This window comes from Oncorhynchus mykiss, chromosome 3 (genome assembly GCF_057628025.1).
Source record: "Oncorhynchus mykiss isolate SJ-2025 chromosome 3, ASM5762802v1, whole genome shotgun sequence".
Classification (NCBI taxonomy): domain Eukaryota; kingdom Metazoa; phylum Chordata; class Actinopteri; order Salmoniformes; family Salmonidae; genus Oncorhynchus; species Oncorhynchus mykiss.
Window position 1 is genome coordinate 58490423 of NC_143024.1, and position 23804 is coordinate 58514226.

Here is a 23804-nt window from a genome sequence, read left to right on the forward strand (position 1 = left end):
TTACGACCAAGCTTTAACTTCCTGACTGTTGTCTTGAGATGTTGCTTCAAAATATCCACATAATTTTCTTTCCTCATGATGCCATCTATTTTGTGAAGTACACCAGTCCCTCCTGCAGCAAAGTACCCCCACAACATGATGTTGTGTCGTCGTCGTCCCCCCCCCCCCCCCCGTGCTTCACGGTTGGGATATGAAGCAGTGGCTTCTTCCTTGCCGAGTGGTCTTTCAGGTTTTGTCGATATAGGACTTGTTTTACTGTGGATGCAGATACTTATGTACAGTGCCTTGCGAAAGTATTCGCCCCCCTTGAACTTTGCGACCTTTTGCCACATTTCAGGCTTCAAACATAAAGATATAAAACTGTATTTTTTTGTGAAGAATCAACAACAAGTGGGCACAATCATGAAGTGGAACGACATTTATTGGATATTTCAAACTTTTTTAACATATCAAAAACTGAAAAATTGGGCGTGCAAAATTATTCAGCCCCTTTACTTTCAGTGCAGCAAACTCTCTCCAGAAGTTCAGTGAGGATCTCTGAATGATCCAATGTTGACCTAAATGACTAATGATGATAAATACAATCCACCTGTGTGTAATCAAGTCTCCGTATAAATGCACCTGCACTGTGATAGTCTCAGAGGTCCGTTAAAAGCGCAGAGAGCATCATGAAGAACAAGGAACACACCAGGCAGGTCTGAGATACTGTTGTGAAGAAGTTTAAAGCCGGATTTGGATACAAAAATATTTCCCAAGCTTTAAACATCCCAAGGAGCACTGTGCAAGCGATAATATTGAAATGGAAGGAGTATCAGACCACTGCAAATCTACCAAGACCTGGCCGTTCCTCTAAACTTTCAGCTCATGCAAGGAGAAGACTGATCAGAGATGCAGCCAAGAGGCCCATGATCACTCTGGATGAACTGCAGAGATCTACAGCTGAGGTGGGAGACTCTGTCCATAGGACAACAATCAGTCGTATATTGCACAAATCTGGCCTTTATGGAAGAGTGGCAAGAAGAAAGCCATTTCTTAAAGATATCCATAAAAGGTGTAGGTAACGTAAAGTTTGCCACAAGCCACCTGGGAGACACACCAAACATGTGGAAGAAGGTGCTCTGGTCAGATGAAACCAAAACTGAACTTTTTGGCAACAATGCAAAACGTTATGTTTGGCGTAAAAGCAACACAGCTGAACACACCATCCCCACTGTCATACATGGTGGTGGCAGCATCATGGTTTGGGCCTGCTTTTCTTCAGCAGGGACAGGGAAGATGGTTAAAATTGATGGGAAGATGGATGGAGCCAAATACAGGACCATTCTGGAAGAAAACCTGATGGAGTCTGCAAAAGACCTGAGACTGGGACGGAGATTTGTCTTCCAACAAGACAATGATCCAAAACATAAAGCAAAATCTACAATGGAATGGTTCAAAAATAAACATATCCAGGTGTTAGAATGGCCAAGTCAGACCTGAATCCAATCGAGAATCTGTGGAAAGAACTGAAAACTGCTGTTCACAAATGCTCTCCATCCAACCTCACTGAGCTCGAGCTGTTTTGCAAGGAGGATGGGAAAAAATGTCAGTCTCTCGATGTGCAAAACTGATAGAGACATACCCCAAGCGACTTACAGCTGTAATCGCAGCAAAAGGTGGCGCTACAAAGTATTAACTTAAGGGGGCTGAATAATTTTGCACGCCCAATTTTTCAGTTTGTGATTTGTTTAAAAAAGTTTGAAATATCCAATAAATGTCGTTCCACTTCATGATTGTGTCCCACTTGTTGTTGATTCTTCACAAAAAAATACAGTTTTATATCTTTATGTTTGAAGCCTGAAATGTGGCAAAAGGTCGCAAAGTTCAAGGGGGCCGAATACTTTCGCAAGGCACTGTACCTGTTTCCTGTACCTGTTTCCTCCTTCACAAGGTCCTTTGCTGTTGTTCTGGGATTGATTTGCACTTTTCGCACCAAAGTATGTTCACCTCTAGGAGACAGAACGCGTCTCCTTCCTGAGTGTTATGACGGCTGCGTGGTCCCATGGTGTTTATACTTGCGTACTATTGTTTGTACAGATGAACGTGGTACCTTCAGGCGTTTGGGAATTGCTCCCAAGGTGGAACCAGACTTGTGGAAGTCTACAAATTATTTTCTGAGGTCTTGGCTGATTTCTTCTGATTTTCCAATGATGTCAAGCAAAGAGGCACTGCGTTTGAGACTCAAATTATGTCAATTAGCCTATCAGAAGCTTCTAAAGCCATGACATCATTTTCTGGAACTTTCCAAGCTGTTTAAAGGCACAGTTAACTTACTCTATTTAACTTCTGGCGCACTGGAATTGTGATACAGTGAATTATAAGTGAAATAATCTGTCTGTAAACAATTGTTGGAAAAATTACTTGTGTCATGCACAAGGAGATGTCCTAACCGACTTGCCAAAACTAGTTTGTTAACAAGAAATTTGTGGAATGGTTGAAAAACAAGTTTTAATGACTCCAACCTAAGTCTATGTAAACCTCCGACTTCAACTGTATGTGCCTTCAGAAAGTATTCACACCCCTTGACTTTTTCAAATTATGTTGTACAGCCTGAATTAAAACGGGTTAAATTTAGAGTTTTTTGGTTCACTGGCCTACAATCAAAACCCCATAATGTCTAAGTGGAATCATGTTTTTCAATTTTTTTTTTTTTTTTTTACATTAATAAAAAATGAAAGCTGAAATGTCTAGAGTCAATATGTATTCAACCCCTTTGTTATGGCAATCCTAAATAAATACAGGTGTAAAAATGTGCTTAACAAGTCACATAATAAGTTGCATGGACTTACTCTGTGTGCAATAATACTGTTTAACGTGATTTATGAATGACTACCTCATCTCTGTACCCCACATATACAGTACAATAATCGGTAAGGTCCCTCAGTCAAACAGTGAATTTCAAACAAAGAGTCAACCACAAAGACCAGGGAGATGTTCCAATGCCTCACAAAGAATGTGTTAGGTTCTAATTCTCAAAGTAAAACACTCAACGGACCTTATGAAAGCTTAACCAAGTTTATTCTGCCCAGAGGGTCAATACAGCTGCATTCAGACAAAAACATTTTCACACAAGCACTCATATTTAACCATAGGCTGAGTCTCCTCCTACCCCCCTGTACAAACATTGTGATACGGGCATAAACTTTTACAGTGCCTTGCGATTGCCTTATTTTTTTGTGAAGAATCAACAACAAGTGGGACACAATCATGAAGTGGAACGACATTTATTGGATATTTCAAACTTTTTTAACAAATCAAAAACTGAAAAATTGGGCGTGCAAAATTATTCAGCCCCTTTACTTTCAGTGCAGCAAACTCTCTCCAGAAGTTCAGTGAGGATCTCTGAATCATCCAATGTTGACCTAAATGACTAATGATGATAAATACAATCCACCTGTGTGTAATCAAGTCTCCCTATAAATGCACCTGCACTGTGATAGTCTCAGAGGTCCGTTAAAAGCGCAGAGAGCATCATGAAGAACAAGGAACACACCAGGCAGGTCCGAGATACTGTTGTAAAGATGTTTAAAGCCGGATTTGGATACAAAAAGATTTCCCAAGCTTTAAACATCCCAAGGAGCACTGTGCAAGCGATAATATTGAAATGGAAGGAGTATCAGACCACTGCAAATCTACCAAGACCTGGCTGTCCCTCTAAACTTTCAGCTCATACAAGGAGAAGACTGATCAGAGATGCAGCCAAGAGGCCCATGATCACTGGATGAACTGCAGAGATCTACAGCTGAGGTGGGAGACTCTGTCCATAGGACAACAATCAGTCGTATATTGCACAAATCTGGCCTTTATGGAAGAGTGGCAAGAAGAAAGCCATTTCTTAAAGATATCCATAAAAAGTGTCGTTTAAAGTTTGCCACAAGCCACCTGGGAGACACACCAAACATGTGGAAGAAGGTGCTCTGGTCAGATGAAACCAAAATTGAACTTTTTGGCAACAATGCAAAACGTTATGTTTGGCGTAAAAGCAACACAGCTGAACACACCATCCCCACTGTCAAACATGGTGGTGGCAGCATCATGGTTTGGGCCTGCTTTTCTTCAGCAGGGACAGGGAAGATGGTTAAAATTGATGGGAAGATGGATGGAGTCAAATACAGGACCATTCTGGAAGAAAACCTGATGGAGTTTGCAAAAGACCTGAGACTGGGACGGAGATTTGTCTTCCAACAAGACAATGATCCAAAACATAAAGCAAAATCTACAATGGAATGGTTCAAAAATAAACATATCCAGGTGTTAGAATGGCCAAGTCAAAGTCCAGACCTGAATCCAATCGAGAATCTGTGGAAAGAACTGAAAACTGCTGTTCACAAATGCTCTCCATCCAACCTCACTGAGCTCGAGCTGTTTTGCAAGGAGGAATGGGAAAAAATGTCAGTCTCTCGATGTGCAAAACTGATAGAGACATACCCCAAGCGACTTACAGCTGTAATCGCAGCAAAAGGTGGCGCTACAAAGTATTAACTTAAGGGGGCTGAATAATTTTGCACGCCCAATTTTTCAGTTTGTGATTTGTTAAAAAAGTTTGAAATATCCAATAAATGTCGTTCCACTTCATGATTGTGTCCCACTTGTTGTTGATTCTTCACAAAAAAATACAGTTTTATATCTTTATGTTTGAAGCCTGAAATGTGGCAAAAGGTCGCAAAGTTCAAGGGGGCCGAATACTTTCGCAAGGCACTGTATTTCTCCCTTAAGGTGATCTGACCTGACCACAACCCCCCTGTGCATCTGATTAAAATCACCATGGGAGCATTACCAGAGTTGATAAGTTGTTCTGTCCTGTACCCAATAAATTGGATAGGCATATTTTTATATATTCTAGGGTAGGCCACATTGCCATAGAAAATATTGTGTGGTAAACAAGGAAATGAAATACTTTATTTCAGTTTTACAGAATGATTATTAAATAGATAAATAGCCCTTAGGGCTCTATTCAATCCATATCATGGAAGTTCAGCGTTAAAGCGTGATTGGAATTTAAAGGCAATGTTCCTTGTGTCTATGCACAATCTGTAAAGCTTCAGCGATAGATTAAATAGCGCCTGGCAAGATCAAATTGTTCCGATGATTAATACCCAACAGAGGGTGAAATAGTTTTGAAAATGTTGGTTTGCAACAAATATTTTCTATTATATTGACAAGATAGTCGAGTGACCGCTCTAACAATGGAAATGTATTTCCTCAAAGATGGAAGGCAGGCGGGAGGAGGTGTGATCAGGTGGGACTATTCCAGCCAATGAGAGGGCAGATACGTGAGTGAACAATAAGTACAACTCCGATATAACGTTTTTTTTTTCCAAAGTTGCCCAAATGACACATGCTATCCACTTATCATTGCATTCGTAACTACTTAACGAACCATTACAAAACTTCTATTCGATCAAATAAGCCGCACGTAGCAAATTAGCAATTCCACTTTTTGTTGACCCAATTTGACACTCATTGACCTCCATACAAAAATTCCCCGCTTTGTGGTTATTTCGCGGACCGATTTTGGGCGGTGTAAACAACTGTGCCTATTTCTCTGTGGTTGCAATCAGGACTAAAAGATAACCCTGACATCGACACTATGGAGCGCTAAATCAGGGGCGGAGGATGGTTGCAATTCAAATCAGCTGTGCGAGGGATTTTAGCAACTATTGATGGTTTAACGAGAGATCAGCTGGCGATAATCAAGTGGCCAATGTTAGTTGCAATCGTCCCCAATTAGGCTGCTAATGAGTTCCCTTTTAACTTGAGGGTAACAATGCATATGCCTCTCAGTTATGCTCCAGGAAAATCAATCGATCAACTAATCAATCAAAAGATTTCACAAAGCCCTTTTAATATCAGAAGTTGTCACACAGTGCTTTACAGTTACCTGGCCTAGACGCCAAAGAGCAAGCAAAGCAAGAGGTGTGAACACAGTGGACAGGAAAAGCTCCCTAGAAGGAAACTCATTGCATTTCATCTAACCCATGAGCAATAGGGCTGGAGAATATGGATTCTAGCATTCTGTCAAACTATGATGCCAACGCAGTGCTTAAGTTTAAATGCTAAACCAACTCCCTGAATCATTTTGTTTTAGCGGACTGTTAGTTCATCCAAATACAGTTCATGAATATCACAAGTAGAAGTCATCACAAAAATATGATATTAAACACTATGGAGTTTGATAACTGGCATTGGGACTTGGATTGGAACCGGTGCAATGGTCAGGTTACGTGAAATCAGAGCTCTTTGGACACACACACACCAGTGGTGGGTTTGGCGTTGAAAAACGAAAGCTTATGCAGAAAGGTACCTCATACCTACGGTAAAATATGGTGGTGGATTTTTTGATGTTACGGGGCTATTTTTGCGTGCACTTGTCCTGGGGCCATTTGTTAAGGTCAACGGCATCATGAACTTTACGAAGTACCAGGACATTTTAGCCAAAAACCTGGTCGCCTCTGCCAGGAGGCTGACATTTGGCCGCAAGTGGATCTTCCAGCAAGACAATAACCCCAAGCACTAATCAAAATCCACAAAGAAATTGTTCATTGATGCAAAATTTACATTTTGCAATCTCCAGACATGAACACCATTGAAAACCTGTGGTTTGAATTGAAGATGTCAGTCCATAAGAGCAGACAAAGGATATCAAGGATCTGGAAGGATTTGTGTATAGAGGAATCCAATCTCATTAAACATTTTAGATAAAGGCTCAGTGCTCGAGTATTGGGGGGGGGGGGGGGGGGGGGGGGGGGGGGGTTGGGGTCTTTTTAAGATTTATTTTTTATTATTGTCACTTGTTAAAATATATCTCTTTCTCTCAGCAATTGCATTAGTATAAAATGATGTTCCCATTTTTTGTTGTTGTTGGCGCATACAATATAGCCCAGTATTTGTATTATTCATTTTATACAGTGTTTTTTGATCATCTGTATCAAGGGTGCCAATAATTATGGACCTGACTATATACAACGTTGTACTCTGAACCCCACATCCTCTATTACTTTCAACTTTCAAGCCCATCTGATTCCTCCCCTACTGTACAGTAAGTCAGGCGGGACATGTTGCCGGTCGAGCGATGTGTCTCGTCGCCAGTTGTATGTAAAAAATGATGTACTTGTACTGTACTTCTACAATGGCTCTGGGTGATGACTGGTGTCCCAACACACACACAGAGCTGTATCATATTACCTCTAACAGACCAGGGATGTGTCCCAAATGGCACCCGTGTCCATGTATAGTGCACTACTTTTGACCAGGCCTCAAACCCCAAGTGGGTTGAGCTGGAGATTCATTGCATGGATGCACCTGTTCTGACACAATACAGCTAACGCTATCGGTTGGAAATGTGTCATTTTATTTCCTCAGAAGTGAAACGTGGCCAAATGGCAGGAATTGGAGTCTACCCCGTCTCTGCTCTGTATGGACATTTTGACTAGAGTAGTGACTGGTGAAGGAGGTATAAAATGGCAAAGTATAGTACCTCTGACAAAGAGAGAGCAAGTGGCCATAACTGGTTAATTAAGACCTTTTATGCTACCTCTCCTTGCCGTTAGTCTTGGGGCTTAAGTATCGACACGAGGAAACACTCAAAAGATTATCGACACTCAAAAGATTGATTTCTACAAAACGAATCCTCTTGAGGTAAAAGAGTCCAGAGATTAATTCAAGAGCCTTGATTTTTAGCACAAAATTAATGTAGAAAGACTTATTTAGTGCAACATAAATCAGCATAATTTCAATACCCAATGATGATGTTTCTGTAAATGAAATGTAATCCACATACAACCTGCTGGAAAATATACTGCAAAATCTGTATTAGCGGGTGGAGGACATTAATTTTGAAGTATCTCTAATCTTCCCAGTAACCATCTTTCTGGCTGCAAGGTGGAGCAGAGGCCAAGAACCCAGCCTATGTGCTCAGTGCATAATGCTCATTCACCTTTGTGTGTGTGTGTGTGTGTGTGTGTGTGTGTGTGTGTGTGTGTGTGTGTGTGTGTGTGTGTGTGTGTGTGTGTGTGTGTGTGTGTGTGTGTGTGTGTTTCTGCCTCTGTTTGCCTGCGCCTCTCTCCCCAGCGGCTGACCCTGCTGCACGTCAACAGTAACCAGTGTCTGGACATGCCTACTGAGGAGGACAAGATGGTGCCCACCCTGAGAGACTGCACAGGCAGCCGCTCCCAGCAGTGGTTCCTCCGCAACATGACACTGACGCTCTGATCTGACGAGGAGCAGGACCTCCAACTTCACTCACCACCACCCTGGCCAGTTTCGCCCCCACCTGAACCACCGCCCACTTCGTTCCCGCTGGCCACTACCTTTGCCTCGCTCCACCAGGTATTTTTTTTTAAATCATGCACACGCTCCTGCCTCCTTCAACACTCGCAGGTGGGGAAGAAGCAGGCAGGTTGCAGCCTGTGTTTTTTGTGTGTTTTTTTTCCCACGGGGCTTCGGAGGCTCGGCAAGGGCGTTATCTGCAATTCCGATCCCCTCATTCAATCAATATTACACACAGTGGCTGGCAAGAGGTTGGCGTGCACACTCTCAGCCAGAAAATATCTGTATGGTTGACTCATATGAACGGGTCTGAGGTGACGTTGACTCACACTTTTACATATGGAGGAAGCTGGAATCAGAGTGACTATCGCACTGACGGTACCGTATATGTCAGATGGCTCTCAAACCTGGTCGGGTGTGCGTTCAGAGGTTCCCGACTTTTGTACAGCAGCAGCACCGATAGCAGGACACCATTTGTACGTCTGTGGGATCTCGCAGACTATGTACTCTGGCTCTGAACACAAGTGTGTGTTTAAAGTGTAGCCCTGAAAAGAGATGATTCTGTTCGGACATTGTACACCCCCCAATTCACATCTGTGTTGGAGCCACGTAGTACATCTGAGGGTGAAGGATAAGGGTTGCTGTTGTTGATGGGTACATATCAAGAGGCTGACAAAACGCAAAACATTAGAGGTGATACAGAACTCGTGCATGGAGGCATATAGCTGTCAAATCTAATTTACCATTATCCAATTTGCATTACAAATGTAATTTCGGCAGCTTTTTTGCTTCAATGCTCAATGGCATAAAGGTTTGCACTGTCCCTTTTGTAATTACAGGAAATAGATATGTCATGTCATAACACTGTTTCAAAACACAACTGTATATCTGAGGCCAAAGTTACTTGGATTGATACGGTATGCCTTAAGAGAAATAGTCCATTATTGAATGGGTCAAGGAATTTAGAGAAAGGAAAAAATCTTGACAAGCTTTGCCTCAAAGTCAACCCGGAGTAGTTGTCACAGAATGCAGTTGTTTGTTGAAATTGTTTGTACTGCACTGTAGCACGGTCCGCTCCCCAAACATTGGGTTATTGAATGTATCGTTTATTTTGGATACGTCTGTCTACTTGAAGGTTCCCTTATTCTACTTTAGACATTATGTCCATCACTTTCATTATAATAGTTTACTTATCATTTGCACGGTTCATTATAACATATCATTTGCCCGATCTAAACATAAAGCAAAAATGATCTGTCGACATGAAAAGGTTGTGAGTGCATTTACAATGTCGGTTTGAATATCAAGTTTCTTGTTTATTTAATTAAGCTATTGTGAAGTCTAAAGCTCCCCGAAACATCTCAGCATTAGTGAATCGATCAATATGAACAATGGCAACAGTATAATGAGACTAAACAAAACTCATCGTGTTTTACCACTTTACTGTGCCATTTTGATGGTCAGTCAAACGATGCGTCCTGAATCGTACCCTGTTGTACTATTTTTGAGCAGGTCTCATAGGGCTCTGGTCTAAAAGTAGTGCTCTATATAGGTAACAGGGGACCATTTGGGATGCATGAAAAAATGTCTTGATTATGATCAAGATTTTTTGAAAACGGATCAACTATGTTTTTCAATGGATTGTCAAACCGGACCCGCTGACATCCATCCGGTGGTGTAAATAAATAACGGCCATCATCATGTTTTCGTCGTCACAGTGACTGTACATACAGAACCAATTATTTTTCTAAGACGCTGTGAAACTTGAAAGCCCCGTTGAAATGTAGAGCGTGGCATGGTTATGTCATTGAATCCATTGCCCGTGCGCTGTTCAGAAATACCAATGGAACTCTGTTAATGCTTTCTAGGGGGTTTTATGAAATGTGCAATGTGTTTTAGAGGTTCATCAGCAAAAACCCACAAACTACCTAATGGACATTACTGTACTAAAACGGATTCAAACTATCTCGATGCTTGAACACTGTCATATCTATGCCTACTGTTTGTTTGGCATTCAGACTCAAATGAAATGAACTCTGTTTACGTTCATATATATTTATCGTTTAGTTTCACCTAGATTATCTTTAGGTGTAGGGTGAAGTTGCCCCTAGACTCATATCCCCCCACTAATAGTTAAGGTTGGGATTGGGGAAGAGGAAGCTGATCCTAGATCTGTTCCGACAGTAGGGGAAACTTCACCCCGTAGCTTATCTTGACATGCATGGTACTACAATAGGAATGTACTATAGATTGTGTTTGAATTTTGAACTGTTACCCTGTACATGTATTGGTCTAAGCTGATGTATGTTACCTGTTTGTACATTTTTGTAAAAAAACACCCCCAAAAAAAGAAGAAGAAATGAAAAAAAGTTATCTTGATGGAATCTGCCATGTGTTTGATTACTGGGGGATGATACGAACCAATGAAACGGTGAACGACAAATCGAATAAATCTGTTGTTGATTAAACATTTCTGTTGAAACTTTTAGGCCCCCCCCCCCCCCCTGTGTCTCCCGTCTCCTCCTTAGCTCTAGGGATGCGTCCCAAATGGCATCCTGTTTTCTATGTGCTGCACTACTTTTGACCAGGGCCCATCGGGCTCTAGGTCCCTGGTCAGAAGTAGTGCTCTATAGAGGGAATAGGGTGCCATTTGGGACTCAACCTTAATATCTACTAGGAGCCTGGTGGGCGCTTTAACCATGGCTCAATGATACGCTCATTATAGTTGCTGGGTCAGGTCTAGAGTTAGTCTATGGAGAAGGTCCAGTATAAACTGGGTCCGGGTTTCAATCTGATTGCCCTTTGCCGACAATGCGTCCTTTAAAGGCAATGTTCCCGCTTTCGCAGAGACCACATTCACGGTAAACGCTGCATATAAAAAAAAATATATATATATGTATTTTCCTTCTAGCACTGACTTTGATAGTAACTACTTTATTGAGGGAAAATGTACTTGCTATGGCTGTGTATATGTGGTTGTCTCACCCAGCTGTCTTGAGATGAATGCACTAATTGTAAGTTCGCTGTGGATAAGAGTGTCTGATAAATGACTAAAATGTTAATATGTCGGCGCAAACTGAAACGGCCTTTTAAATGGCGCGTTGTCGACAAACCCGCGATCGGATTGAATCTCATGTCAAAATGGCTTCCAATAAAGACTCGGTCTAAGGTTGAAGTCTTGACGACAAACGATTTCACACTAATTTGGTTTATAGACGCCTTACATTGCTGGAAAACTGTCTCAAAGCGTATTTGCATAATATTACATGTAATGGCATAACTTAATTGCTTCACTGTATATTTCCCTTTTCCCCACCCACATCAGAGAATGGGAGTTTTTTTTTTAAATAAATATTTGTAAACCTCTCCAAGGCAACCACTCCAGTGTAATTAATGACTCCTCATGGGGCCCAATCTGAGTTTGGCTACACAACACTTCAGCACCTCTGCACAGCGGCAGGCAGCAAGGCACTCCGAGGCAGGCAGGGAGGCAGGCACCCTAAGCCAACATCAATCAGCCAGGCTCACACCTGCGGGCTGCTGTGGGGCCTAGACAGACAAATCAGGACACATGGGGATAAATAAGACAGCCACACAGGGGCTGCCAGTCTATTACAGGGATGAGATGGTCTAAAATAAGAGCATAATGGAAGCCTTATCTGACTGGGCTCGCTGTGGCGCTAAGAGGTACTGCATGATTAGTGCCCCTCACCATGGAGACAGCCGGGGATTTAACGCTTTCACGTCTGTGTTCGTCTACTGTAACACACAAAAAAAGGGATTGCATTTCCGACACGGCTGCCATGAAAAGCCTCAACACTCACACGATTTATGGGCCATTATACACCAGCGTCCTCGGTCGTGATTATAGAGACGTTTCACACCCAGTATCCTGAAGAAACGGCAGTGCATTAGCTACTACAGCACTTGACTACTACGTTCGCCGTCCCCTTAAATGTGTTCCGCTATTCACCCGATTTCAATTCGTTTTCCTTCCCAACATCAACACCCTCACGGTTAAATGCAAGGGAGGAAGGCCACGGTCCTAGACTGGGTTGGTCCTCTCTTTCTCCTCGTGTCTGATATGTACATGATCGCGTGTGTCTGCCAGCCTCTCTCTCCCTGCTAGTGCGCTTGATATATGGGATTTTATTCAGCCGGAGAAGTGAATCCAATAATGGGGAGAGAGGAGGGGAGAATCAGCAGCCTGGATGGCCCCTTTCTTCTCACACAGGATCAGAGGTCCAGAGGAGTAAGCCTGCCCTTGATTGTTGTGGGGACCTGCACTTCCACTGTGCCCAGAATGAAACATAGCTTTAATTAGAGATGGTTTGAGGCAAGACTGTGTGGGAGACTGGGGAGACTGATCAATTGCCATGGGAGAGCTGTCTGTCTTGTAGTAGTACATCTCAAATGTACAGATCTTGACAGCGACCCAAATGGCATCCTATTCCCTAGACGGCGCACAATTTTTTTTTTTGATGCACCTCTCTGGTCAACAGTAGTGCACTATATAGGGAACAAGGGTTCCATTTGGGATGCGGACCCTAGACAATCTGCAGCGACTGATGCAGAAGCCACTGACGTGGACGGCGGTTGTGCAATCCCTGGCGCAATCTGGATATTGACATGTTTAAGGGAAGTGATTGTAAAAAAAACAAAAAAAACGACTTCTATGTGATAATGGCCATTTAGACAGTAAGGCAGTGATTAGAAGGAGGAACCCTTCTTCTAACCACAGTAATTGTGTGGTAACCAATGTTCAATCACCAGGAGCTGGTGCATTAGCAACAAGCCCTGTTGTGCTGCTATTCTAGACAATGAAAACATCCATATAGGACTCGCTGTTTCCTGTGTTTCTGAAAAGGATGCCTACTAAAAGTACTGTATAATAAAGTATGAATTCCATTTGTGTAGTTACTCATTCAGGGGTGTTTATGCCTTGCAATACAGTATCTTATATGAGTGAAATGGTTTGCCAGTGTGTATTAACTCTGACCCACAACCCTTTATAATAATTATACACTATATATATATATATATATATATATATATATGGTTAAAGAAAAGCTGATCTACTGTATGGAAGACAATCATCTCAGATCTTGGACAGATGTAATATCGTTTGATCACCACAAGATGTTGACAGTTTATTGTGTGCCTCAGTGGCTCTGTCTATTTGACCCAGCTGTGTTTTAGATTAGCCACTACACGCTCTCATGTTACATGACAGAAGAATGTTTGGGGGCCTATTATTGTTTCAGTACGGAGTGGCCCAGTGTGCATCGCAAATGGCAGAGCTCTGGTCAAAAGTAGTGCACCATATGAGGAAGAGTGGGCCATTTGGGACGGAGGCCATGTTCCCAGATCAAGTCAAAACGCTATCTTTGCTGAAAGGCTATCACAACCCATTTCTTTCGTGGACAGAGGATTGCTGATCAACCTTGAGCTGCGTTTGGAAATCAACATAGGCACAATAAAACAAGGTCGTACAGTATTTCAAATAGAGGACAACAGCATTGGTGAGAAATAGGGTGCCGAATCAACCAACCTAATATGTGACCAGAAGCATGGCCCCATGCAGTATCCCTGATCAGAAGGATTATGGAGTGAGATGGGAAGGGAAATGAGAGAAGATCTTGTCAAGTGATTGGCTGTTCTTCCCAGCAAATGACCTCAAGTGCCATCTCTGCTGATACAGAGTGCACGATAAATGCATGTCCCCTACGTCTCTCTGATTAGATTAATAAATCAATCCCGGCCGTCCTATCAGGTCTTGCCCAGGCTATTTTTATGAAATGGGTTATACAAGAATGTCAAACTTTCTTCCTTTAAGCTCTTGATGGGAGACAGTATATTGGCTAAAAAATATATTGATTAGCAGAGTAGGCCTATAACATTTCCTTACACAAGATTTGCCGATGATGGGAATCCGAAATACCATTCACTTGAAATGGAATAGAAAACCTGATATCATCCTTTTACATGTGCGATCACAACTAGGAAGTGTTTTATTCTGTACTCTTTGCAATGTGCATTACAGATCCCCGAACCCCCTTCTAGGATAATCTTAAGACAAGAATGAATCTGCATCCCCCCCCCCCCCCTTCCAGTGTGTGAACTGTGAAGAGACTTAGATCAATCTCTAACCCAAATCCTCTATGTACTTTTGAGTGACACATGCAGTATGAAACTGAAAATGTAAAACTAATTGCGTGTGAGTGTGTGGGTTAAAGGCATTGCTCACAATTAAAGGGATTGTTCAGACAGCATTTTCGAAGGGTCCCTTGTGACTGACTGACCTAGCCGGGAGCAGCCATAAATAGCCGTGCAATAGCAGACTCCCTTGCACCATATGTCAATGCTAGCTGGGTAATTTACTTGCTTTGATTCTGACGCCTGCGCGGTAAGAGTGAATCCACATGGAAACAAGTAGCTGTTTAAAGCCTAATGATTTTCAGAATAGCCAAACACGGTCTGAAATGGACAAAAAGCAATAGAACAGGAGGGTAACACTTCACCGTCTTCTTACGACTGTGTGATGATCGGTTAGTGTTAACCTCTTCTTGTACCGTGTAAATGTCGTCGCTTGTCATGCTGTATTATGACTGATTGCACAGTAATAAGAACACAACAGGTTAACATAGTGACTTCAATACACATGGACACTAAGTTATCCAGTTAGGCCTAAGTAGCATATCTACTAAAAGTGCAGACAGACACATTGTCAAGTGTTGTGACAGGGTATGGATGCCTGGCAAAAGTTTAGCTGTATGTGTCTGGAAACGTAGCAATTAAAAAGCTCGAGCTCACAGCACAAGAGTAGACCTTTGTCCAGCCAAAGCTAATGGCTTCATCTTTGCACAGGAATCAGTATCTGAGTAGCCTCTTCCTCTTAATGAGGGAAGTACACCTATAAAAGGTGACCTGTGTCACCCCACACTCATTATAAAATGACTGAATGCTGCAGTTCGTTTGTGTTCTTCTTCGTCTACCTGGTATAATGAAGGCCTCGGTGACTGCTGCCTGGTAAAAAAAAAAATGGTTCCCTTCCCTCTTTCCCTCGAGAGACTTGAATTATTACTTCAGACACACGCTGCTATTGGGTGCACATTAAACGTGTTAGCTGTTACACAATCCTTCGTTTGGCAAGTGTTCCGTTGGTTTTAGCCAGCCACAGACTTTGTGCTGTTTTTAGAATGTGATCATTTGTACTGCACAGACGTGTACAGACTTGAGGTGAGATAACAGCAAATGGATGAAGACGAGCGCTAATGAGATGCTGGCTGCAAACAAACAGCCTCAACACTCATATTGATCTTGAAGAACCAGGTGGGATACCAACGCACGTCAAATTGGTTGGAAAATTATCGAGTGAGTGTTTGAAGTTGCTCACAGTAGCTGAATACACTTGACGAAAGTGGGGAAAAGTGCAGTGTATTTCTATATCTATGTATCTGTTAATATACAGTACCAGTCTGTATTTCTATATCTATGTATCTGTTAATATACAGTACCAGTCTGTATTTCTATATCTATGTATCTGTTAATATACAGTACCAGTCTGTATTTCTATATCTATGTATCTGTTAATATACAGTACCAGTCTGTATTTCTATATCTATGTATCTGTTAATATACAGTACCAGTCTGTATTTCTATATCTATGTATCTGTTAATATACAGTACCAGTCTGTATTTCTATATCTATGTATCTGTTAATATACAGTACCAGTCTGTATTTCTATATCTATGTATCTGTTAATATACAGTACCAGTCTGTATTTCTATATCTATGTATCTGTTAATATACAGTACCAGTCTGTATTTCTATATCTATGTATCTGTTAATATACAGTACCAGTCTGTATTTCTATATCTATGTATCTGTTAATATACAGTACCAGTCTGTATTTCTATATCTATGTATCTGTTAATATACAGTACCAGTCTGTATTTCTATATCTATGTATCTGTTAATATACAGTACCAGTCTGTATTTCTATATCTATGTATCTGTTAATATACAGTACCAGTCTGTATTTCTATATCTATGTATCTGTTAATATACAGTACCAGTCTGTATTTCTATATCTATGTATCTGTTAATATACAGTACCAGTCTGTATTTCTATATCTATGTATCTGTTAATATACAGTACCAGTCTGTATTTCTATATCTATGTATCTGTTAATATACAGTACCAGTCTGTATTTCTATATCTATGTATCTGTTAATATACAGTACCAGTCTGTATTTCTATATCTATGTATCTGTTAATATACAGTACCAGTCTGCTTGAACACACCTACTCATTCAAAGGTTTTTCAATATTTTTACTATTTTCTACATTGTAGAATAATAGTGAGGACAGAACTATGAAATAACACATATGGAATCATGTAGTTACCAAAAAAAGTGTTAAACAAATCAAAATATATTTTATATCTGAGAAGAAGCCACCCTTTGAAAGTACCCTTTGCCTTGATGACAGCTTTGCATGAGAAACACGAATGGACATTAGACCATTAGTGGAAATCTGTCCTTCGGTCTGATGAGTTCAAATGTGAGATTGTGGCTCCCACTTTACAGCCTTATTCTGAAATGTATATATACAGTGCCTTGCGAAAGTATTCGGCCCCCTTGAACTTTGCAACCTTTTGCCACATTTCAGGCTTCAAACATAAAGATATAAAACTGTATTTTTTTGTGAAGAATCAACAACAAGTGGGACACAATCATGAAGTGGAACGACATTTATTGGATAATTCAAACTTTTTTAACAAATCAAAAACTGAAAAATTGGGCGTGCAAAATTATTCAGCCCCCTTAAGTTAATACTTTGTAGCGCCACCTTTTGCTGCGATTACAGCTGTAAGTCGCTTGGGGTATGTCTCTATCAGTTTTGCACATCGAGAGACTAACATTTTTTCCCATTCCTCCTTGCAAAACAGCTCGAGCTCAGTGAGGTTGGATGGAGAGCATTTGTGAACAGCAGTTTTCAGTTCTTTCCACAGATTCTCGATTGGATTCAGGTCTGGACTTTGACTTGGCCATTCTAACACCTGGATATTTTTATTTTTGAACCATTCCATTGTAGATTTTGCTTTATGTTTTGGATCATTGTCTTGTTGGAAGACAAATCTCCGTCCCAGTCTCAGGTCTTTTGCAGACTCCATCAGGTTTTCTTCCAGAATGGTCCTGTATTTGGCTCCATCCATCTTCCCATCAATTTTAACCATCTTCCCTGTCCCTGCTGAAGAAAAGCAGGCCCAAACCATGATGCTGCCACCACCATGTTTGACAGTGGGGATGGTGTGTTCAGCTGTGTTGCTTTTACGCCAAACATAACGTTTTGCATTGTTGCCAAAAAGTTCAATTTTGGTTTCATCTGACCAGAGCACCTTCTTCCACATGTTTGGTGTGTCTCCCAGGTGGCTTGTGGCAAACTTTAAACGACACTTTTTATGGATATCTTTAAGAAATGGCTTTCTTCTTGCCACCTTTCCATAAAGGCCAGATTTGTGCAATATACGACTGATTGTTGTCCTATGGACAGAGTCTCCCACCTCAGCTGTAGATCTCTGCAGTTCATCCAGAGTGATCATGGGCCTCTTGGCTGCATCTCTGATCAGTCTTCTCCTTGTATGAGCTGAAAGTTTAGAGGGACGGCCAGGTCTTGGTAGATTTGCAGTGGTCTGATACTCCTTCCATTTCAATATTATCGCTTGCACAGTGCTCCTTGGGATGTTTAAAGCTTGGGAAATCTTTTTGTATCCAAATCCGGCTTTAAACTTCTTCACAACAGTATCTCGGACCTGCCTGGTGTGTTCCTTGTTCTTCATGATGCTCTCTGCGCTTTTAACGGACCTCTGAGACTATCACAGTGCAGGTGCATTTATACGGACACTTGATTACACACAGGTGGATTGTATTTATCATCATTAGTCATTTAGGTCAACATTGGATCATTCAGAGATCCTCACTGAACTTCTGGAGAGAGTTTGCTGCACTGAAAGTAAAGGGGCTGAATAATTTTGCACGCCCAATTTTTCAGTTTTTGATTTGTTAAAAAAGTTTGAAATGTCCAATAAATGTCGTTCCACTTCATGATTGTGTCCCACTTGTTGTTGATTCTTCACAAAAAAATACAGTTTTATATCTTTATGTTTGAAGCCTGAAATGTGGCAAAAGGTCGCAAAGTTCAAGGGGGCCGAATACTTTTGCAAGGCACTGTATATATATATATATATATATATATATATATATATATATATATATATAGATATATAATTTTTTTTACTGAAATATTACATTTGCATAAGTGTTCAGACCCTTTATTTTGTTGAAGCACCTTTGGCAGTGATTACTGTCACGATCGTCGTAAGCATACTCGGACCAAAGCGCAGCGTGATATCGGTTCAACATCTTTTTATTTAAGGGAACCGAACAAAAAAGCAATGAAGAATACACGACACGTGAAGCTCATGCAGTGCTCACAGGCAGCTACACAAAAACAAGATCCCACAAAACACAGTGGGGAAATGGCTGCCTAAATATGATCCCCAATCAGAGACTATGATAAACAGCTGCCTCTTATTGGGAACCACACCAGGCCAACATAGAAACAAAACACCTAGATAGGAACACCACCCCTAGTCACACCCCGACCTAACCAAAATAGAGAATAAAAAGGCTCTCTATGGTCAGGGTGTGACAATTACAGCCTACATTTTTATTGAGTATGATGTTACAAGCTTGGCACACCTTTATTTGGGGAGTTTCTCCCATTCTTCTCTTCAGATCCTCTCAAGCTCTGTCAGGTTGGAAGAAGAGCTTCGCTGCACAGATATTTTCAGGTCTCTCCAGAGATGTTCAATCGGGTTCAAGTCCGGGCTCTGGCTGGGCCACTCAAGGACATTGAGACTTGTCCTGAAGCCACTCCTGCGTTGTCTTGGCTGTGTGCTTACGGTCGTTGTTCTGTTGGAAGGTGATCCTTCGCCCCAGTCTGAGGTCCTGAGCACTTTGGAGCAGATTTTCATCAAGGATCTCTCTGTACTTTGCTCCGTTCATCTTCCCCTCAACCCTGACTAGTCTCCCAGTCCCTGCCGCTGAAAAACATCCCCACAGCATGATGCTGCCACCACCATGCTTCACCGTAGGGACGGTGCCAGGTTTCCTCCAGACTTGACGCTTGGCATTCAGGCCAAAGAGTTCAATCTTGGTTTCATCAAACCAGATAATCTTTTTTCTCATGGTCTGAGAGTCTTTAGGTGCCTTTTGGCAAACTGCAAGTGGGCTGTCATGTGCCTTTTTCTGAGAAGTGGCTTCCATCTGCCCACTCTACCATAAAGGCCTGATTGGTAGAGTGCTGCAGAGATGGTTGTCCTTCTGGAAGGTTCTCCCATTTCCACAGAGGAACTCTGAAGCTCTGTCAGTGACCATCGAGTTCTTGGTCACCTCCCTGACAAAGGCCCTTCTCCCCCAATTGCTCCGTTTGGCCGGGCTGCCAGCTCTAGGAAGAGTCTTTGTGGTTCTTAACTTCTTCCATTTAAGAATGATGGAGGCTACTGTGTTCTTGGGGAGGTTCAATGCTGCAGAAATGTTTCAGTACCCTTCCCCAGATCTATACCTAGAAACAATCCTGTCTCAGAGCTCTATGGACAGTTCCTTTGACCTCATGGCTTGGTTTTTGCTCTGACATGCACTGTCAGGTGTGGGACCTTATATGGAGAGGTGTGTGCCTTTCCAAATCATGTCCAATCAATTGACTGTATGACAGGTGGACTCCAATCAAGTTGATCAATGGAAACAGGTCAATGGAAACAAGATGCACCTGAGTTCAATGTTGAGTCTCAAAGCAAAGGGTCTGAATACTTATGTAAATAAGGTATTTCTGTTGTTTTTTTTGCAAAAAAATCATTAAGGTGTATTGTGTGTAGATTGATGAGAGAAAAAACTATTTAATCAATTTTAGGATAAGGCTGTAACGTACCAAAATGTGGAAAAAGTCAAGGGGTCTGAATACTTTCCGAATGCACTGTATATAGCCAAATTATCGTTACTCGTGTATTATTCCTTGTGCTACTATTTTTCAGTTTTTCTATTGTTTATCTTTTTTCTCTCTGCATTTTTGAGAAGAGCTGTAAGGTAAATATTTTACTGTTAGTGTATACCTGCTGATTACGAAGCGTTTTCACATTTATATTTTTCTTCCGAGCGATTGTATGCGGTCTGGGACCTGCACACAATTTTGGCATTTTGTCTCTCTGTGTGTAGTGGTGCCTGAGAAGTGGGTATACTATACTATTTCCAAAAAGGCCGACATGGTGAAGGAAAGGCACCCTGTGTGAAAAATTGTATGAGAAGCAGTGACATACACTCTGAATTACCTAATATTATAAACCCCATATTGGTCTTTCACAGTCAGGACAACCCAAGCTGTACTGTGCAAGTAGGCTAATAGTAGGCCTACTATTGAAACAGATAAATGAGTCTGTGAACCGAGTCAGAAATTCACAGGTTTCTGATTTCCCCCATTTTTTCATGTTTTTGCCCTCAAAGTCACACTTTTTTTAGTAGAAAAATAACAGCATTTGATATTGTAGGTCCTTAACAATGCTTACACCACATCACAAGACCAATTTTGAGGTCTGGGGGAAAAAATCTAAGAAATTTTGATTTTTTTTGTGTGTAGTTACCCTTTAGTTCAAGTGCACAGGCACCTAGCACTGTTGTTTGGATAGTGGTATTTCTGTAGCACACTGGATTGATGCAAATAAGCATGAAATCATTCTGCCAGGTAGGCATAGGCTACTTTGTAACTAGCTAACATTTAATTGAGAAGGTTATTGGGAAAGCCTTTCCATCTACCAGAGTACGGTTAGGCCTATCATTAGCATCACTATATTTCTCCTGTTACTTCACTGTTTGAAACCTGAATGTTTTACTTCATATCAGGAGGCATGTCTTACCTTGCTTCAAAGTAACCTATAGCCAAAATCCCACCATAGACGCGTAGAGGCAATTATTTTATATTGACTTCTTTATGTGCTTTCTCCTATTCTATTAATTTTCATTCTTTCATTGTCTAGCAGCCAAAGGCATTATCCTAGTTATATTAGCAGCCCATGATAGTTGTTGCATCTTTAGATCTCGCTTTCTAAATTTCGAACAGATATTTCCATCTCTGTCCATGAAACCATTAACATGTGCGTTTTGGAACATTCGCTCACAGATCTACCACTGTGTGCCTAAAATGTGAAGAAATAATAGTTTGTCAACATTTTAAGCTAAACATTCTGATCTGTTCCATCAGCCTTATTCATTGATATGGCATACAGTGGGGCAAAAAGGTATTTAGTCAGCCACCAATTGTGCAAGTTCTCCCACATAAAAATATGAGAGAGGCCTGTAATTTTCATCATATGTACACTTCAACTATGACAAACAAAATGAGATTTTTTTTTCTCCAGAAAATCACATTGTACGATTTTTTTATGAATTAATTTGCAAATTAGTGGAAAATAAGTATTTGTTCAATAACAAAAGTTTATCTCAATACTTTGTTATATACCCTTTGTTGGCAATGACAGAGGTCAAATGTTTCTGTAAGTCTTCACAAGGTTTTCACACACTGTTGCTGGTATTTTGGCCCATTCCTCCGTGCAGATCTCCTCTAGAGCAGTGATGTTTTGGGGCTGTTGCTGGGCAACACGGACTTTCAACTCCCTCCAAAGATTTTCTATTGGGTTGAGATCTGGAGACTGGCTAGGCCACTCCAGGACCTTGAAATACTTCTTACGAAGCCACTCCTTCGTTGCCCGGGCGGTGTGTTTGGGATCATTGTCATGCTGAAAGACCCAGCCACGTTTCATCTTCAATGCCCTTGCTGATGGAAGGAGGTTTTCACTCAAAATCTCACAATACATGGCCCCATTCATTATTTCCTTTACACGGATCAGTCGTCCTGGTCCCTTTGCAGAGAAACAGTCCCAAAGCATGATGTTTCCACCCCCATGCTTCACAGTAGGTATGGTGTTCTTTGGATGCAACTCAGCATTTTTTGTCCTCCTAACACGACGAGTTGAGTTTTTACCAAAAAGTTATATTTTGGTTTCATCTGACCATATGACATTCTCCCAATCTTCTTCTGGATCATCCAAATGCTCTCTAGCAAACTTCAGACGGGCCTGGACATGTACTGGCTTAAGCAGGGGGACACGTCTTTCACTGCAGGATTTGAGTCCCTGGCGGCGTAGTGTGTTACTGATGGTAGGTTTTGTTACTTTGGTCCCAGCTCTCTGCAGGTCATTCACTAGGCCCCCCCGTGTTCTTCTGGGATTTTTGCTCACCGTTCTTGTGATAATTTTGACCCCACGGGGTGAGATCTTGCGTGGAGCCCCAGATCGAGGGAGATTATCAGCGGTCTTGTATGTCTTCCATTTCCTAATAATTGCTCTCACAGTTGATTTCTTCAAACCAAGCTGCTTACCTATTGCAGACTCAGTCTTCCAAGCCTGGTGCAGATCTACAATTTTGTTTCTGGTGTCCTTTGACAGCTCTTTGGTCTTGGCCATAGTGGAGTTTGGAGTGTGACCGTTTGAGGTTGTGGACAGGTGTCTTTTATACTGATAACAAGTTCAAACAGGTGCCATTAATACAGGTAAAGAGTGGAGGACAGAGGAGCCTCTTAAAGAAGTTACAGGTCTGTGAGAGCCTGAAATCTTGCTTGTTTGTAGGTGACCAAATACTTATTTTCCACCATAATTTGCAAATAAATTCATAAAAAATCCTACAATGTGATTTTCTAGATTTTAGATTTTTTTCTCTCATTTTGTCTGTCATAGTTGAAGTGTACCTATGATGAAAATTACAGGCCTCTCATCTTTTTAAGTGGGAGAACTTGCACAATTGGTGGCTGACTAAATACTTTTTTGCCCCACTGTATACTTCCACTACCTTGATACACATCGTGGGGATTAAGACATGAGAATACGCAATGCTCACTGAAAAATAAGTGGGTATACGGAGTATACCTACATATTCCATTGCATTGTGGAATACTTGTTTCTGTTTAGCTTGAAGGGTATTCTAGAGCATGCATTATTTCCCTAGAAAGCACAGTATTTTTGCATGGTAGAATTCAATGGCCATAGTTCATTCTTGCATGTTCTATGTTTGAGATGCCTTTGAAAGCAAAAGTCGATTTGAAACATTGGCATTGTTGAATTCCATTTTCATGATGGAAAACTAGGACAGATGGTTTGGTTAGCTAAACTAACAAGTCTGTTTGTTTGGTTACCATGATAACTGCTTTTGCTTTTTTTTTACATTGGATAGTAGAGACTCAGAGCTACAAAATGGTATATCATACACAGCATTTTTTAAGAACAATGGGAAAGTCATTCTGCTTTGAAAGTTGATACACTGAGAAAATGGCCTTTGAATGTTTTGTTACCTACTGGAGAGCTCTCCTTTGTCTACACCCATTCAG

General features: G+C 41.3%; 1 protein-coding gene across 2 annotated transcripts in view; it reads left to right on the forward strand.

Annotated features, from left to right (window-relative positions):
- Window positions 1-11683, forward strand: part of LOC110520045 (polypeptide N-acetylgalactosaminyltransferase 13) — a 56629-nt gene extending 44946 nt beyond the window's left edge. For both annotated transcript variants that reach the window (XM_036974307.2, XM_036974308.2), the window contains one exon: window positions 8110-11683. Coding sequence is in view for 1 of the 2 variants with exons in the window: in XM_036974308.2 (XP_036830203.1) it covers window positions 8110-8250 (141 nt within the window). In the remaining variant the exon portion in view is untranslated. The remainder of the gene's footprint in view (window positions 1-8109) is intronic.
- The last annotated feature ends 12121 nt before the right edge of the window (window positions 11684-23804 follow it).